At 35.4% G+C, this 18,169-nt stretch overlaps 1 protein-coding gene across 1 annotated transcript in view; it reads left to right on the forward strand.

Moving 5' to 3' along the window:
• Positions 1–17,163, forward strand: part of FYB2 (FYN binding protein 2) — a 98,677-nt gene extending 81,514 nt beyond the window's left edge. The window contains exons 13-20 of the mRNA XM_055234614.2: positions 179–277; positions 2,322–2,350; positions 3,813–3,873; positions 9,291–9,377; positions 12,213–12,306; positions 15,568–15,724; positions 15,842–15,875; positions 16,204–17,163. Coding sequence (XP_055090589.1) covers positions 179–277; positions 2,322–2,350; positions 3,813–3,873; positions 9,291–9,377; positions 12,213–12,306; positions 15,568–15,724; positions 15,842–15,875; positions 16,204–16,225 — 583 coding nt within the window. The 3' untranslated portion in view covers positions 16,226–17,163. The remainder of the gene's footprint in view (positions 1–178; positions 278–2,321; positions 2,351–3,812; positions 3,874–9,290; positions 9,378–12,212; positions 12,307–15,567; positions 15,725–15,841; positions 15,876–16,203) is intronic.
• The last annotated feature ends 1,006 nt before the right edge of the window (positions 17,164–18,169 follow it).

Genomic DNA, 18,169 nt, shown 5'->3' on the forward strand with positions numbered 1-18,169 from the left:
CTGCCCCTTTTTGGAGTCCCCAGTGTCTGTCATTTCCATCTTTATGTCCATGTATACCTATTGTTTAGCTCCCACTTATAAGTGAGAACATGTGGCATTTGATTTTATAATACAACAGCCTTCTATCTCTAGTACTCTCTTAAATGCCATGTTACTTATATCCTGTGATTCCTCTTAGTTTAGATGGAAAAGAAGCACTGAAAAGACTGCAGCAATTCTTCAAGAAAGAAAAGGATAGATTTAAAATAAAGAAAACCAAGTCAAAAGAAAACTTAAGGTAAAAAGTCCCTTTAAATCCCTTTCCATGAGGGGATTAACTGGTAGATACACAGGTTGATGTTCTCCATCCAATCTCAGAAACAGTGAAGGAAGTATCAGAAACTAAAACCAAGGGTCTGGCCATCATCTGCCCCTTTCTTGTGAAATTTTTTATTGAACTACATGCACAGAGACTAATTAATGAGTAAGTGGCATGTTTCTTTGAAAAACTGGCGGAGAAAGGGTTGAAAATGAGGGTAGAGGGAAAATCTTAAGCAAAGTCCAGAAAGGAAACTTTCCTCATCATCCTTAACATCCTATTCCTGTTGTTACCACTAAGCATTACTTACCATGTCCTTTTATGCTTTTTGGGCCCTACAAGCCCCAGTAGTTTTTATTTGTCTACTGTTCCATATTTAATTTATCTCCCTTGAGAGCAGCAATATGTGGAAGGGGGAGATGAGCTGCTCAGCTGAACAGTTTGTGTATTGCAAGGTCTTAGACCTGGAAAAGACCCTCTGAGATAACCTAGGCTAACTGCCAGTTGTGGGAGAGGTTCCAAATTCACTACCACTAGAAAGAGATGTGAGGGACCTGGATTCTAGATTTTAGTACCAGTTCTGCCATTTATTCCATGTACAACCATGGGCATATCACTTCCTTTGTACACCCACAGCATTCCAGTTTTCTCCTGCATATAATGGAAGGGGGACTCTGGAGACACTTCGCAGGCAGTAGATAGATATAGATGTTGATATTCAGGTGCGCCTCAATTTATGATGGGGTTATGTCCCAATAAACTCATTGCAACTCTAAAATATGTTAAGTTAAAAGTGCATTTAATACATCTACCAAACATCATCGCTTAGCCTAGCTCATCTTAAACATGCTCGGAATATTTACATCAGCCTACAGTTGGGCAAAGCATCTAACACAAAGCCTGTCTATAATAAAGTGTTGACTATCTCATGTAATTTATTGAATACTGTACTGAAAGTGGAAAAAGAATGGTCTTAAGGATACTTGAAGTAGGTTTCTACTGAATGCATATTGCTTTCACACCATTGTAAAGTAGAAAAATTGTGAGTCAAACCATTGTAAGGCCGGGAACATCTGTGTGGATATACAGATATAGAGATGTATTTTGTGAAGGCAGAAGATGCTAAAATAATTTGCCCAAGTTCATTACCTATAGTGAGATGGAATTATGTTGTTCTACCCCGAAGTTCTTTTTGATTATAAAGCTTCGGAGTTTTGTGACTTTAAGTTCAACTGTCAGTTGGATCCAGATCTACCAAGAGACCCTACAAAACATGAGGTTTATAAATTGTAGTCCTGATATGGAAGAAGAGAGAGTGTGGTCAATGAGACCCTATGCACAAAGGCAGACCCTGGCCTTAGCAGATTAGATGTTTTCTGAGAGAAAATTATTGGCATGATAACCTGCAGTCCCATAATATTTGATCCAGATGAGAATGCTAATGTTTTTAAGATGCAAATCTGATTACCTTTCTCTCAAAACTATTCATTGGCTACATACAACGTTTAGAACAAATATCCAATTGCTTACCCTGGCAAGTAAATACTTCACGGCTGTCCCCATTCTACTTCTCTTGTTCTGTCTCTCACTAAAATTAACTCTCACTACCATCCCATCCACATAGCGACAGATCTCAGACTCTGCCATGGTGTCTCATGCCTCCATGCTTTGAACATGGCATTCCCATGGTCTGGAATGTACCTGCCCTCCTCCAGCCTTCTTTTATTCTCAAAGTTCTAATTTTCCCTCAAAATTCTATCAAATATTATCCCTTCTTGAATGCCTCCCCTGAACTTCTCTTCCCAAACCTGGATTACCTATGTTTCCTTTGTGTTCCCATAACATCCTGTGCACATCTTGTGACATCTGTTAATACCAGAGAAACCATTTTTCTTGGAGTCACAGAATACCAGGGCAAGAAGGGCAATCCAGCATCATCAATATGTTATTGGAGATCTGTCAGCTCATTTTTCCAAACATGGTTTCTTTCCTTAACTCTTTTGTGTCTTTTGTCAATCAACAGTGCATTTTCCATTTTGGTGCCTGATTTAGGTAAGTGCCATTTGCTTATTGCAGACCAAAAGTACTCAGCTTTTGTATATTCAGAGGCAGGGAAAGAGAAATGGTAACCCTTCCTGCATTCCCACATTGATGAAAAATTGATCTGCCAAAATCAAAGATGTTTCACACAGAAGTATGTTTTTACTTTGGAGAAGATGAGTAGTGTTTCTCAAGTACCTACTATATACCATGCCCTGCGGCAGATGTGTTCCTCTTAAAATCCCAGAAAAATAAATGTTATCATCCCTTTTCAGAGAAGCTGCAGGACCATATTTAAGTGATCCAGGATTTGTATTCCAGGCTCTCTGACTATGAAACTCATGCATTTTGCATTCTACCATGCTGCCTTTTGAAGGACTTGATATCCTTCATCCTAATTAAGATACTAACTGAATATGATCACATTGCCACCAGCAAACTAACTGAATTGAGAATGGATCATTAGAATGTTGTTTGCTTTTCCATTAAAATAATAGTGCATAAATTAGCACAGTGCTTGACACATAGTAGGCTGTCGATACAGGTTCAGTACATTGAATTTGTCAATTAAAGAGGGTCATGTGTTCTGTTGTTTGTTAATTTTTGTTTAGGGGTTCTAGCTATGTGGCTACCTGGATGTCACTTGAACTTGACAATTCAAAAGTATATTATATTTCATAAATATGAGTTTGCTGAACTAAAAAACAAATGACACTTTTATACACCTGATAAAATCCCACATCTCAACATATCCTTGGTCTGTGTTTAAAAGAAAAAAGCTGACCTAGAACAGACACGCATTGTATCCCCACCCACATTTAAAGGTATTTAATAAAATAAGGGAGTGAATAATTATGAATAATTATACTAGAAGGTCTCAAACTTGTTCAGTGGTGAATCAAATGAAAATCATGTAATTCTATGTAGAGTGCCAAGGAATGTGAATATCCTAAAATGAAAATGCCTAATTATTATTATGCACTAAGTCAGATTCAACATTATGCAAGATTATTGTATAGGAGCAATTGCCAATGATTTGAAATAAAAACCATGGAAGAAAAATCAACATTACTGTTCTATTAAGCTGTTTCTCCCCCCTAGGAGTTAAGAAAAGACCTCTCACTATTCTAGCATATTTGTTCAATTCCAGAAAGATGGGAACTTAGTCTAAAAATCATTCTTTGAGCAACTCATATTTTTCTGGAACTCTATATAAAATCAAATTAATATAAATATATATGTTTTGAGATACTGGGACATGACACTTTTTTTTAATCTTTCAGTTGAATTTCTTCCCAAATAGAGAATATTTTTATTTGATTCTTCTAGCCTATCTGTATTCTATGATCAGATTTTGCTAAAACAGACCTGAAGATGCACCTGGATAATTAGGTAATTGGGTATAATTTGGAAAGTCATTGCTTATATAAACCATGCTTAATAATGGACTATTTTAATTCTGTCTTGACCCTAGAATTTAAGTCTCAGGAAGTTATCATCTATGATGATGTAGACCTGAGTGAAAAAGAGTCAAAGTAAGTAATTTACCTTATTGGTCATCTCTGCTGATATTTGACCCATTTCCTGATGCTTTCTTAATTATGATCAGAGAATCATCTTTTCAGATCCTTGGAGATTGAATGAAAAGTCAACTTGAGATAGTTTTCTCACTAAGAGGAGAAAACACTGAATAACATATATGATCCAAAAGTTGTAGGTGACCACAAAAGGCATTGGAGGTTTTGAGTCTGTTTCTGTTTTTTATTTTTGAATTTAGACTTGAAACTCATTTCAACACATTTTTTAAATTATCTCCAATGTATGACAAGATGAAGGATAGCAAGCACTATGTGACAGAACCTCTGTATTCAAGGACTAAATAACTATAATTTATCAGAAAAGATGGCTGAATGCAGTGGCTCATGCCTGTAATCCCAGCACTTTGAGAGGCAGAGATAGCTGGATTGCCTGAGTCCAGAAGTTCAAGACCAGCCTGGGAAACATGGCAAAATCCCATCTCTACTAAACTAGCCAGGTATGGTGGCACATGCCTGTAGTCCCAGCTATTCAGGAGGCTGAGGTGGGAGGATGGCTTGAGCCTTTGAGGCAGAGGTTGTAGTGAGCCGGGATCACACCACTAGACTCCAGCCTGGGCAATGGAGCCAGGCTCTGTTTCAAAAAAAAAAAAAAAAAAAAAAAGCCATCCTTAAGTTTGATGCTCCCTCTCCAGTCACTTGTTATTTATACTTTCCCTCTTAACCAATTGGTTAAAAATAAAAGTCTCCTCTGTACATGTTTGATTCATCTTTCCTTGCTCACTGCAATTAGGTTTCCTATTATACAATTGAACTTATTTTTGGTAAGGTCACTAATAACTCCTTTGTTAAATCCAATGGATACTTTTAAGCCTTTATTTGTCTTCTCTATATCTTAAACTATGAACTATGCCATCCTCCAAAGGAAAAAAAATACTAGTTTTTCCCTAGGTTTCTATGTTATTATTCCTTTCTTATTTGATGTTATTTTTAAGTTGACATATAATAATTGTACACATTTTCCAGGTAGATAGTGATGTTTTGACACATAAAATATATAGTGGTAAGATCAGGGTAATTAGCATATTCATCATCAAACATTTATCATTTCTTTGTGTTGAGAATATTGAATATCTCCCTTCTAGCTATTTAAAACTATATATTATTGTTAACTATAGTCATCCTATGGTAGTTGTATTAGTCCATTTTTACACTGCTATAAAGAAATATCTGAGACTAGGTAATTAATAAAGGAAAGAAGCTTAACTGACTCGCAGTTCTGCATGTCTGGTGAGGCCTCAGGAAACTTACAATCATGGCAGAAGGGGAAGAGGCACATATTACATGGTGGCAGGCAAGAGAGAGAAGAGAAAGTGAAGGGGGAAGAACCCCTTATAAAGCCATCAGAACTCATGAGAACTCATTCACTATCATGAGAACACTATGTGGGAAACTGCCCCCATAATCCAGTCACCTCCCTCCCTCGACACATGGGGATTACAATTCAAGGTGAGGTTTAGGTGGAGACACAAAGCCTGACCATATCAGTGGTATAGAACACTAGAACATATTCCTCATATCTCACTGTATATTGTATCCTAAACTAATCTCTCCCTATTCCCTACTTTCCCAGGCTTTAGCATCCTCTGTTCTACTCTTTATTTCTATGAGAGCAACCTTTTTTAGCTTTCATATATGAGTGAGAACATGTGGTGCTTAACTTTCTATTCCTGGCTTATTTCACTTAATGTCCTCCACTTCTATCCAAGTTGCTGTGAATGACATGATTTCATTCTTTTTTATGGCTGAATAGTGCTCTGCCGTGTGTATGTTTATCACATTTTCTTTACCATTCATTTGATGTTGGATACTTAAGTTGATTCCATATGTTGGCTATTGCATATAGTGCTGCAATAAACATGGGAGCATAGATGTCTCTTTGATATAATTATTTCATTTCCTTTGGATTAATACCCAGCAATGGAACTGCTGAATCATGTGATAGTTCTATTTGTAGTTTTTTAGGAACCTCCATACTGTTATTCACAGGTGCTGTACTATTTATATTCCCACTAAGAATGAAGAGAGTTTCCTATTCTCCAAATCCTTGCTAGCATCTGATTTTTTTTTTGTCTTTTTGATGATTGCCATCCTAACAGGGATGAAATGATACCTCATTGTGGTTTTGATTTGCATTTCCCTGGTGATTAGTGATGTTGAACATTTTAAAATATGTTTATTGGTCATTTTATTTATTTTTTATTATACTTTAAGTTCTAGGGTACAAGTGCACAATGGGCAGGTTTGTTATATAGGTATACATGTGCCCTGTTGGTTTGCTGCACCCATCAACTCATCATTTACATTAAGTATTTCTCCTAATGCTATCCCTCCCCCAGCCCCTCACCCCCCAACAAGTCCTAGTGTGTGATGTTCCCCACCCTGTGTCCAAGTGTTCTCATTGTTCAATTCCTAAATATGAGTGAGAACATGCGGTGTTTGGTTTCCTGTCCTTGTGATAGTTTGCTCAGAATGAAGGTTTCCAGCTTCATTCCATGTCCCTGCAAAGGACATGAACTCATCCTTTTTGTGGCTGCATAGTATTCCATGGTGTGTATGTGCCATGTTTTCTTAATCCAGTCTATCATTGAAGGACATTTGGGTTAGTTCCAAGTCTTTGCTATTTAAAAGACACAGACTGGCAAATTGGATAGTCAAGACCCATCAGTGTGCTGTATTCAGGAGATCCATCTCATGTGCAGAGACACACATAGGCTCAAAATAAAGGGATGTAGGAAGATCTATCAAGCAAATGGAAAGCAAAAAAAAGCAGGGGTTGCAATCCTAGCCTCAGATAAAACAGACTTTAAACCAACAAAGATCAAAACAGACAAAGAAGGCCATTACATTATGGTAAAGGGATCAATTCAACAAGAAGAGCTAACTATCCTAAATATATATGCACCCAATACAGGAGCACCCAGATTCATAAAGCAAGTCCTTAGAGATCTACAAAGAGACTTAGACTCCCACACAATAATAATGGGAGACTTTAACACCCCACTGTAAATATTAAACAGATCAACGAGACAGAAGGTTAACAAAGATATCCAGGACTTGAACTCAGCTCTGCACCAAGTGGACCTAATAGACATCTACAGAACTCTCCACCCCAAATCAACAGAATATACATTCTTCTCAGCACCACATCGCACTTATTCTAAAATTGACCACATAATTGGAAGTAAAGCACTCCTCAGCAAATGTGAAAGAACAGAAATCATAACAAACTGCCTCTCAGACCACAGTGCAATCAAATTAGAACTCAGGATTAAGAAACTCATTCAAAACTGCACAACTACATGGAAACTGAACAACTTGCTTCTGAATGATTACTGGGTAAATAATGAAATGAAGGCAGAAATAAAGATCTTCTTTGAAACCAATGAGAACAAAGACACAATGTACCAGAATCTCTGGGACACATTTAAAGCAGTGTGTAGAGGGAAATTTATAGCACTAAATGCCCACAAGAGAAAGCAGGAAAGATCTAAAATCGACACCCTAACTTCACAATTAAAAGAACTAGAGAAGCAAGAGCAAACAAATTCAAAAGCTAACAGAAGGCAAGAAATAACTAAGATCAGAGCAGAACTGAAGGAGATAGAGACACACAAAAAAACCTTCAAAAAAATCAATGAATCCAGGAGCTGGTTTTTTGAAAAGATCAACAAAATTGATAGACCACTAGCAAGACTAATAAAGAAGAAAATAGAGAAGAATCAAATAGACGCAATAAAAAATGATAAAGGGGATATCACCACCGATCCCACAGAAATACAAACTACCATCAGAGAATACTATAAACACCTCTATGCAAATAAACTATTGGTCATTTTAATGTCATCTTTTGAGAAATGTCTGTTCATTTGCCCATTTTTTAATTGAATTTTTTTTTCTGTTTTGCTGTTTGAGTTCCTTGTATATTCTGGGTATTAATCACCTGTCAGATTAATAGTTTGCAAATATTTTTCTCCATTCTGTAAGTTGTCTTTTCACTCTGTTGATTGTTTCTTTTACTGTGCAGAAGCTATTTAGATTGCTGAAATCCCATTTGTTCATTTTTGCTTTGTTACCTGTGCTATTGATTTTTACCTGTGCTAATGATTTTTTCTTAAAAAATCATTCGTAAAAATCAAAAGAAAACAAAAAGTTGTAAAGCATGGTAAACAAATTGCCCTGAACCTATCATTCGACTTAAGAACTAGAACATAACGAATACCTTGGTCTCTTTCCCTTGTACACATCATGTATCCTTTCCCTCAAGGTAACTGTTCTCATAAATTTGGTGTTTTCATTTCCTTGTTCAAAATAAAAATAGTTTTAACAAACATATGATACAAATATTGTTTCATTTGGGATTTGAACATTATGAAAATGAGACACTGTATATAGAGTTCTGTAACTTTTTTTACTCAAATATAATCTTTCATTTTTCCTTTCATTTTAATGTTCTATAGTATTCCATTGTATGTGTATACCATAATTCATTTATCCATTCCATTGTTGATAAGTATTGGGGTAGTTCCTAATTTGGGGCCCTTACAAATAATACTGCCACAGATATTCTTATGGCTCCTGTGAATGTGTGCAGGAATTTTTCTAGAACATATACTTAGAAGGGGAAAAATGCAAATTACAGGGAATGCAAATTCATAAGAAAATGCCAACTTGTTTTCCAAAGTGGTCATACCACTATGACCATCCATTTCATTCTCTCAGCCCATCTATTTCCTCCCTTGTACTGTAAAACTTTGAGTGATTTAAACAATCAGTTTAAAGGATTGTTGCAATACTTACTTTGAAAACCAAATGAGTTAACATATGTAAAAGATCTGACATATACATGCTAAAAAGTACTAGTTCCTTCTATAATAAATACCTTCTCCCTTCCCTGCATCCTCTTTTGCCTGGAATCACTAATATTACATGCTAGTTGGCTTAGCCTTGTTTCACAATGGAGTTCAGTTACATTATTCACATTTTAGAGGCAAAAAAAAATGAGGCTCATAAAGGAGATGAAATGTGATTATAAGCAGGATGATCTCTTGCATCTGGTTTCAAATTTGGATTACCACACATCAGGGGTCAGCAAACTATGGCCTGAGGACCAAATATGGCCTGCCACTTGTTTCTGTGTATAAAGTTGCAACAGTAGAGTTGAAGAGTTGCCATAGAGATAATATGGCCTGCAAAGCCTAAAATATTTACTATATGGCCTTTCCGTGGATTATCAAAATATATTTCTACATGACTTTTTAATTTTTTGTAAAACATAATTGCCCATGAAGTGTTGATGGTTCCATGAATATATAATTCAGTCTTAATGTACTTGCTCAAAATATATTTCTCCTCAGAGATGAAGATAAACTGAAAATGTGGAAGCCCAAGTTTCTGACACCAAAGGAAAAAAAAGAGAAAAACGGTGCTGAAGAATCAGAAAGGTGGGAACACAGGCACTTCTATTATAGCTTATCTGCTGCAATTTATACCTCTTACTAGCTGTGTGGCCTTAGATAAGTAATGAAATTTGATTCTCAGCTTTTTCATCTACAAAATGAGAATAACAACACCTACATCATAAAACAGTTGAGAGGATTAAAAAGAGACAAAGAATATAAAAATATTAAGTGTCATACACACGTATCTTCATCATCTTCCTCCCTACTTTTGGTGGATAGGAAGTCAGAGAAAATTTCAAGTTAGCCATTTTCAAACAATGACAAATTTCCAGTCTTCTTTTAGGTGTAAGAACTTCCCTCTCTAAGATATAATGTAAATAAAACACCAATTAGAACTTAAATGTAACTCTGAGAAAAAAAACAACTAGGTATCATATAGTAAGATTGATTTCCCTAAAATGTAATTCTAGTTATGACTATAATTAGTGTTAGAATTTTAAAAGAAAATGTTTTACTGAGTCAAGATCTAACCTGCATTCATATAATTAAATTTCCCAAGTGGTTGTGAGAGGATGTTTTTACTGAGGCAGGTAGTTTCTTACTACTCTCTGATCCCATCTTCTCAATTGCTAGGACATGGGGCAGGATATGAGGTACTTTCTCAACAAATGACTTGGGGAAATATTTGTCTAAATAGTCACTGACATGTGGACATTGTGTAGTCTGTCTGCACTGGGAAACCTGTTAGAAAAGTCCTACTGGGGTGCACCAAAGGAAACCAGATATTAGTGTCTGAGGCTCAGAGGATGGCATTGGATGGCCCTTCTCGTAAGTTTATTTTCTTTAAGTTTAGACTTGATGTAATTTATTTTTCTCAGGCTGGAAAGATGTATTAACAGACTAGAAAAGCAACTTTCTATCTTAAACTTCATACTTTTACATACATTTGTACAGCATAACAAAACAGAATTCCAAAAGAGGAACTATTAGTAACATTTTTTATCTGCCCCCCAAAAAGCTTTTTAGTATGTTGATAACTACAAATAAGTCTTCTTAGGAAACAATTTTTCCAGTGCCTTTTAATTTTTTTTTACAACAGAGTGATCTAACAGTATACTTTTATTCTGAACCAAGTAAATTAGAAAACATTACTGTAAGGCTAGTTATTTCTGTATCAATTTCTATGTGCTCTTTGATCTTTTTAAAATGATTTCTACCATAACGTATTCCACCAGTAAGTAAGAAATGCTTTCTATATTAGTTCAACCCTTTTATTATTCTTTTATCAATCAAAGATGATGGCAAGTTTAAAGAGAAGTTGGGCAAGGGTATCTGTCTTAGTCTGTTTGTGTTGCTATAAAGGAACATCTGAGGCTGGGTAATTTATAAAGAAAAGAGGTTTATTTAGTTCATGGTTCTATAGACTATACAAGAAGCACGACATTGGCATCTGCTTCTGGTGAAGGCCTCAGGCTGCTTCTACTCATGGCAGAAGGTGAAGAAGAATGTGCAGAGATCACATGGCTAGAAAGGAAGCGAGAGAGACAAGTGAGGTGCCAGGCTCATTTTAACAAATGAGATGCCAGGCTCCAGGAAACTATGAGAGTGGTAACTCACTCATTACCAAGAGGACGGCAGCAAGCCATTCATGAGGGTGACAACCCCATGACCCAAACAACTCCCATTAGGCCCCACCTCCAACATTAAGGACCAAATGTCAACATGAGGTTTGGGGGAGTCAAATATCCAAACCATAGCAGTATCCCAGGTATAACAGCATGAAAAGGATAGCCCACTTTCTAAGATGACCCAAGTAAACATTGTAATGTGTAGGGAAATGGGCAGCTGATGAAGCTGGAAAGATGATTGGGCCAGATTATAAAATGCTAATTAATTTAGACTTTATCCTATTGGCAATAGAGAGAAATTGAAAGGTTTTAAGCAAGAGAGTGACGTAACTAAATTTTAGAAAAATGACTCTGTAGGCAGGTATGCCAATGAATTTGAGGAAGGAGAGGTAAGACGAAGATGGCATCTCAGGCAATAAGTAGTGATAATCCGAAACATGGCAGTGGCTGTAATCTTGGAAATAAACAAATGTAGGAGACACTTTGGAAAAAAACTGACAGGACTTGGTTGACTTTTTTACTTCTGTCAATACATTAAACTGCTAAAAAGAAGAACCAAATCTCACGTGAAGAGCAACAGGGCGGACTAAATATAATCAGCTTCTTCTGTAGGGTTATTTACTTTTATGTGCTGAAATTCTTGCACATGTTTTATGGCATCTTTCTTTATTTTCTTAATGGTATTCATCCTCCAAATCATTCAGCAAACTGGAGAGCTCTTCGATTGAACCATGTAGACTTGTGATCCCCAATTAGGTTTAACAACTTAGAAATCCACACAAAGTAAGCTGCTTACTTATTTTTACTGGTTTCCATTAAATAGTCTGAAGGTGAATGGGAACATTTATAAATTTCCTAAACATAAAAAAAAGTTATATCTCTAAGTCTCATTCAGATAAGTTTCTTGTTTACCTTCATTTGTTTAACTAATGTGAGTTTATTCCAAGTTATTATATTGGCATCAAAAATATTTTTTTAATTGTGGGGAAAAGCAATTGGTATTACCCTGATCAGTTGTTTGACAGTTTGCTCTAATGGAAATATGTGTGTGTATTTGTATTATGAACCTACACAGGCGTGTGTACATATACACAAATACAGATGCATGACTTTGTGTATTATTTTATATAAAATTATGCACACAAAAAATTATACCTGAATTTATCCTGAAATGAAGTGACTTTGTAGACTCAGAAACTTAAGAGTTTTATTATAGTACGTTTTACCCTATCTGCACATTTCTTGCTAGTTTCTCTCCTAGAAATTTCTTCAAAACCAAGAAGCAAAACTTAGAAAAGAACAGAATGAAAAGAGAAGAAAAACTATTTAGAGAAAGGTTTAAGGTACGTTCTCTTCTGAAGGTAAAAATTAGCAATATTAACTGCTAGGAGCTTTCATTAAAAAAAAAAATCTGTAAGTATGCTGTGCCTCTGCCTCTCTGAGATACAGACATGATCTTTGACACAAAAAGCCAGCATTTCATTCCTATTTTTGCCTGATACATTTCTATATTGTTATGTCTGTACATGCTATTCCTTCTTCCTGGAAAAACTGCTAAGTTGTTCTTGAAGGCTCTGTTCAAATGTCACCCACTCCTCCCTAACTCGTCCAGGTTAAGTTATTCCTTCAGCACATTTTATATATCTATTTTACACGTCTTTTATAACATTGATTAGTTGTATTAAAGAATTGTGTGTGTATGTGTATGGTGTGTGTGTGTGTGTGTGTGTGAATCTTGAACTAATTAATCTCTTGAGTCCTTTTTGAGAAAGAAACCCTGTCTCATTCAAGTTTGTTCCCCAGGGCCTGACATAAAACTGTAAGCATAGTGTTTGGTAAATGAATGCCTAAATAAACAAGCAAATGAGTAACAAAATGAACAAATGAATGATGCAGCATCCGAAGCGCTCTGCCTTCTTATTCTGTTATTAAGAGTCCATGGGACATTTTTTCATCATTCTAAAGCTCAAACTTCCCTGATTTCATATATTGTCAAAGTGAGGATTATTAACTATGAAACATACTGAGCACCTTCCATGTGCTAGACACTGGATTGAGAGAGACAAAGTGTGCATCCTCCTCATAGTCACTACACTGCCTAAAATTTTTCAAAAATTCCCCCTTGCAAAATGGTTAAAGTTTAGGCTTCTTAACATGGCATAGAAAGCTCTTTATGTCTTGACCTTTGTGTATCTTCCTGGCTTTATCTCTTGCCACTCTCTGCCTTGCACTTTCTGCTTTGGCAACAAACTGCTCATAGTTCTGTCCCTTGAGTGAACCTCCACCTCTATCTTTGTCTTGCTATTTCATCCCTCTAAGTGCTTCCTTGGTCTGTTCCAACTATCTGATACACCTTTGCACTTTTCTCCATCTGACTAGCTCTTGTTCATTTATCAAGCCCCAGCCGAGGAATCTCCTCTTCTCCAGGAAGACTTGCCCAAATCTTCTAATTAAATAAATTACTCTTCTTCCGTTTACCTATATACTTGAGCAATCTCTAGCTTATCACACATTAATATAATTGGAATTACATGTTCATCATATTAAACTATGAGCTCCTAGAGGACAAAGGTTATTTTATTTGTTTGTATCCATGTGCAGAGCAGAATAAGGCTGCTTAGCATTTTGTAAACATGCATAAATTATTTTTTAGATGAACTAAAATAGGAATGTACACAAATCTCTCATAATCACTGATAATTACTGTTTGAACCAAAGCTGACTGGGGTTACTATATCTAGAAATTGTGATATGTTATTATCTACTACAGCCCTGATGTTATTTGATTAATTCAAAAACAACAGTGAGGCAATTACTGATTGAAAAGACCCTTATATTCCATCCAATCCTTTTTTACCTCTCTCTGTGTTTTTGATTGTTTCATGTGGGAAAGATATTCCATTTCCTGTATATGTGTATAATTCCATTCTTATTACCTGTAGTGGGTTTCCTTGATAGGTCATTTCAATAATTTTTATCCAGCTCAAATCATAAAACATTGGATAACTCATTTGTGCAAGGCACTGAGGGTACGAAGATGAATAAGACTGTCTACTATTTTCATTTGATAAGACAGTATGTTATTAAATTCTATAATAGGAATAGATATAAAGTACAGTTAAGACAGTAAATTATATACGGCAGTCATAACAGCCCTCATGTGAAGTGGTTAAGAGAAAGAAGAGTATTTCAAGTAAACAGCATGTATTCAAGGATTGTCATGTAGCTTGATGCAGCTTCAGTAAAGGGGACAAAGATAGAGGGATAGGGAATGACAGTATGCAAAGGACCCCGAATGTCAAGCTAAGCAGTGTGGATCTCATCCTGAAAGCAAAAAGGAGTTTTTAGAACTTTATAAATAGAAGGGTGACCTAATTAGCTTTGTATTTTAAGAAATCACTATGAATTCACAGTGAGCAATGGCCTGTAAAGGATAAAAAAGTCAGTAAGGAAGCGATTACTTTGTTAAGTAAAGGAAAAATCTATCTTGTATTTCTGATCTCACTTGGTATAGGTTGATCTTGTAATTTATGATCTGAACACAGGACACTTCTAAGAGTGGAAGGAGGCACTCTTAATCATAATAATAAACAGTTATAGATAGATAGATACATTAGTTATAAACAGACAATATCCTGGGCAAAAGGAGATATTTGGTCACGCTAATTTGGAGAAGTAGGTACCTGTAATCTAAGCTGTGTATTCTGGAACTATTTATTTGTGGTCAACAGATTTCAGTGCATTAGAAAGTGATGTGCTGCAGATGTATAGGTCAGTTTGTCAGGAAAAGATTCCCAATGTCAGGAATTGAATTTCTCAGGAGTTTCTAACAAAATGCCTGCCTGCCTGTGAATACAAAAGGAGACTGGGAATTGCCCCCAACTGGATACAGCCAATTCCCACTACTTTAAAATAACATGTAATATAGCTATATATAAGAATACATAAGCTCACACAGAGAAAAAGCATGGAAAGAGTGTCATCTAGAAATGATAGATATGTAAGAATATTATAAGCTTTAAGGCACTACACAGAGGTTTTAGTAATGGAACAGTTAACTACCATCCATGGTGCTTAATTCATACCTATGTTACAACTCGTCCAGCAGGGCTCATTCTAGTACAATTAAATAACGGTTGTGCAAACACTGGGGTCTGTCCAGGGATAGGGTGCGGGGAGGGAGAGCATTAGAAAGGATGGCTAATGCATGCTGGGCTTAATATCTAGGTGATGGGTTGATAGGTGCAGTAAACCACTATGGCACACATTTACCTATGTAACAAACCTGCACATCCTGCACATGTACCCCATACCTAAAAAGAATAATTTAAAAAAAATTTGAGAGAAAAAAATAATAATGGTTTGAAAACATTTTGAAAGTATAATCATACCAAACAAATGTGAGATTGCACCATTTTACTATTATTTTCTTAAACGACTTTCCTTTAACTGTATACTTTCCTATCTTCTCTTCCCATATGTGTTATTTAACTAGTCAATAGTATCTTGAGTTTATTTTGAAGTTACTATATTATATCCTCCATTAATTTTGTTATGAAAAATAACTATGCAAGAATGCTCTGATTAGTAATTTCTCATTTCAGTACGACAAAGACATTATTGTCATCAACACAGCAGTGGCCTGTTCCAATAATTCAAGAAATGGAATATTTGATTTGCCAATAAGTCCTGGGGAAGAATTGGAAGTCATTGATACCACCGAACAAAATCTAGTGATATGTCGTAATTCTAAAGGCAAATGTAAGTTTATTTGCTTATCTTTTATAACATTTCATTGTTTTTAAAAAATCTTAAAATGCTTTTTAAAAAGCATTTACTCTATAACTTTCAAATTAACAGTGATTTTTGTTTCTATAGATGGATATGTGCTCATTGAACATCTAGATTTCAAGTAAGCTGTTTGATTTTATACTTTAAATCATGAGTTCCTAAAACATTGTTGTATACATTAGTCTCAAGAGAAGGCTACTGAATTTATTGAAATTCAGATAAATTTTAAAAATTAGACATGCAGTGCCCTATTCTATAAGGATTATGTTGGAAGAGAGTTTATTATTGTCTCTCCTGAGTATGCTATCAAACTTCTCTACACAGCTTTATAAACATTTTAAAAGAACACAAACATATTAAACTAGATCAGAAATTCCCTAGAAATCTCCCACTCAACTGTTTCATTGTCCTATATTTTAAAATGTTTGCATATTTTTCTTTTTTCTCAGGCATCAAAGTTGGTCACCTTAGAAAGATCAAGATCAAACGCTATGGACTGCACAAGGGAGAACTAGTCCTAAGAGCCTAGTCCTGCATTACATCAGTTTCAGTTTACATGTCAAAATGTTGAGATGGTGGAATCTGAGGAAACTTTCGTTCTGAACTTAAAAGAGAAAAATAAAAACAAATCCTCAACATTTAGATGTTGGTTTTACTCCTAAAAGGTTATCTTTCAATGTCTATTTCAGTATCTACTTCACTGCCAGTTCAAGAGAATGTGAAACAGTATGTGTTAGCATTTGAGCACTTATTTAATGAGCCATATCCAAAGTTAGAAATCATGCCTTATGGCACCTAGTCAGTTGTGCAGATGGTTAGTTTGCTTCTAATATTAGTACATGAGTGTTTGTAATTTCTAGATGTTGTGCATTCAAACTTGGTATAATTTAATTCTGAACAGTAAACAGTGTAACCAAGGTCTTTTAAATACTCAAGTTTAAGGTATAATCTTAATTATGGCTCAGTCTTTAAAAAAAGTATAAATGTCCTTTTACTTTATCACAAAAATAAACTCATATGAATACTGTTCCACATTTGTTTCTTTTGGGAACAGTTTGCCAAAAAATAATTTATTCCTAAATTCACCCATCATTTTAAGAAGTGCCCAAATGTACTTAACAAAATAATATATATGCTGTATTGCTTTAAAACATCTTTTTGTCCAAAATAAGAACAATTGTCATTATTTTGTCTATGCCCAAATAACTATTCAAATAATAGCATTCATATGTACTTTCATTTATATGGAATTAAATAAAAATTTAAAAGCTGAGCTGTAACATCTATTCTGTTTTTTAAATGAGGTGCACTGCATGTCAATAAGAGAAATAAATTCTACATATGCATTTAACAGTTTCAAATTTTCAAGTGGCTTTTTCAGCACTGAAAAACTGGAGAATTTCACTCAGTTCTTTAAGCAGGGTTATTCTGGCCTTCACAAGTGTGATGGAATTTGTTTCCATGGCCTTGTTCTTTTATATTGAGGCCATTTTTTTTTTAAGCTTCTAGGTTCTTTTATCTTCCTTTTCATGTTCCAAATGACATTTGTCAATAAAGGCCAAGCTTATTCTAAAAGACAGGAATCAAAGATATTCAAAAAGTTCAGAGTTTAGAGAAGGAAATCTGTAGAGATTATTACAAATAACATAAGTAAACAAGATATGAATGGAACAGCTAAAGGATTAAAAAATATTTTACAGAGAAGGTAACACTGAAGCTTCATCTTTAAATATGTTTATTTATTAGACAAGGAACAGAGATGGAAGATCCATGCTCTGTCTGATGATTGATTATGAAGAAATTCAAAGTAAATGGAGCGTAGAATGTCCAGTGGGAAATGGCAAGAGCTGTTTGGAATGGGGTAAGGTGGGGCTAGAATGTGACAGACTTCACTTGTACCTTTTCCTTTAAAGAGTAAGGAGTCATTTAAGGGTTAAGCAGGAAGAAAATGCCAGTTATTTGGGGGACAGGAAGAAAATGCCAGATATTTGGGGGATGGCAAGCAATCACCAATATGGATAATTAATAGAGAAGAGATGAATTGTTTTTGCAATATTCTAGGCAAAAGGGCATTACAGCTTAAGACAGCAGCAACTGAAATATATGGCACAGGAGCCCCATTAGGGGTATTACAGAGGTAAAACAGAATGTCTTGATGACTAATTAGATGTAGCCGTGAGAGAGAAGGAGAATTAGGGAATGGTTTTGAGACTTCTTTTCTGGGAGATGAAATTAAGGCTGGTACCAAAGATTGGAAATATATTTCTGCTTAGACTAGAGACCAAACTCTGGACCCCCTGAACTAAATCTACCACCCAGTGAGAGGCAATTGCAGCCCTCTCCTGCTCTCCAGGACAATAATTGTTAGAGTAGGCATTGCAGAAGACAAGGCTAAGTATGGTCTGTGGGCAAGAA

Source organism: Symphalangus syndactylus, chromosome 19 (genome assembly GCF_028878055.3).
Source record: "Symphalangus syndactylus isolate Jambi chromosome 19, NHGRI_mSymSyn1-v2.1_pri, whole genome shotgun sequence".
Taxonomy (NCBI): Eukaryota; Metazoa; Chordata; class Mammalia; order Primates; family Hylobatidae; genus Symphalangus; species Symphalangus syndactylus.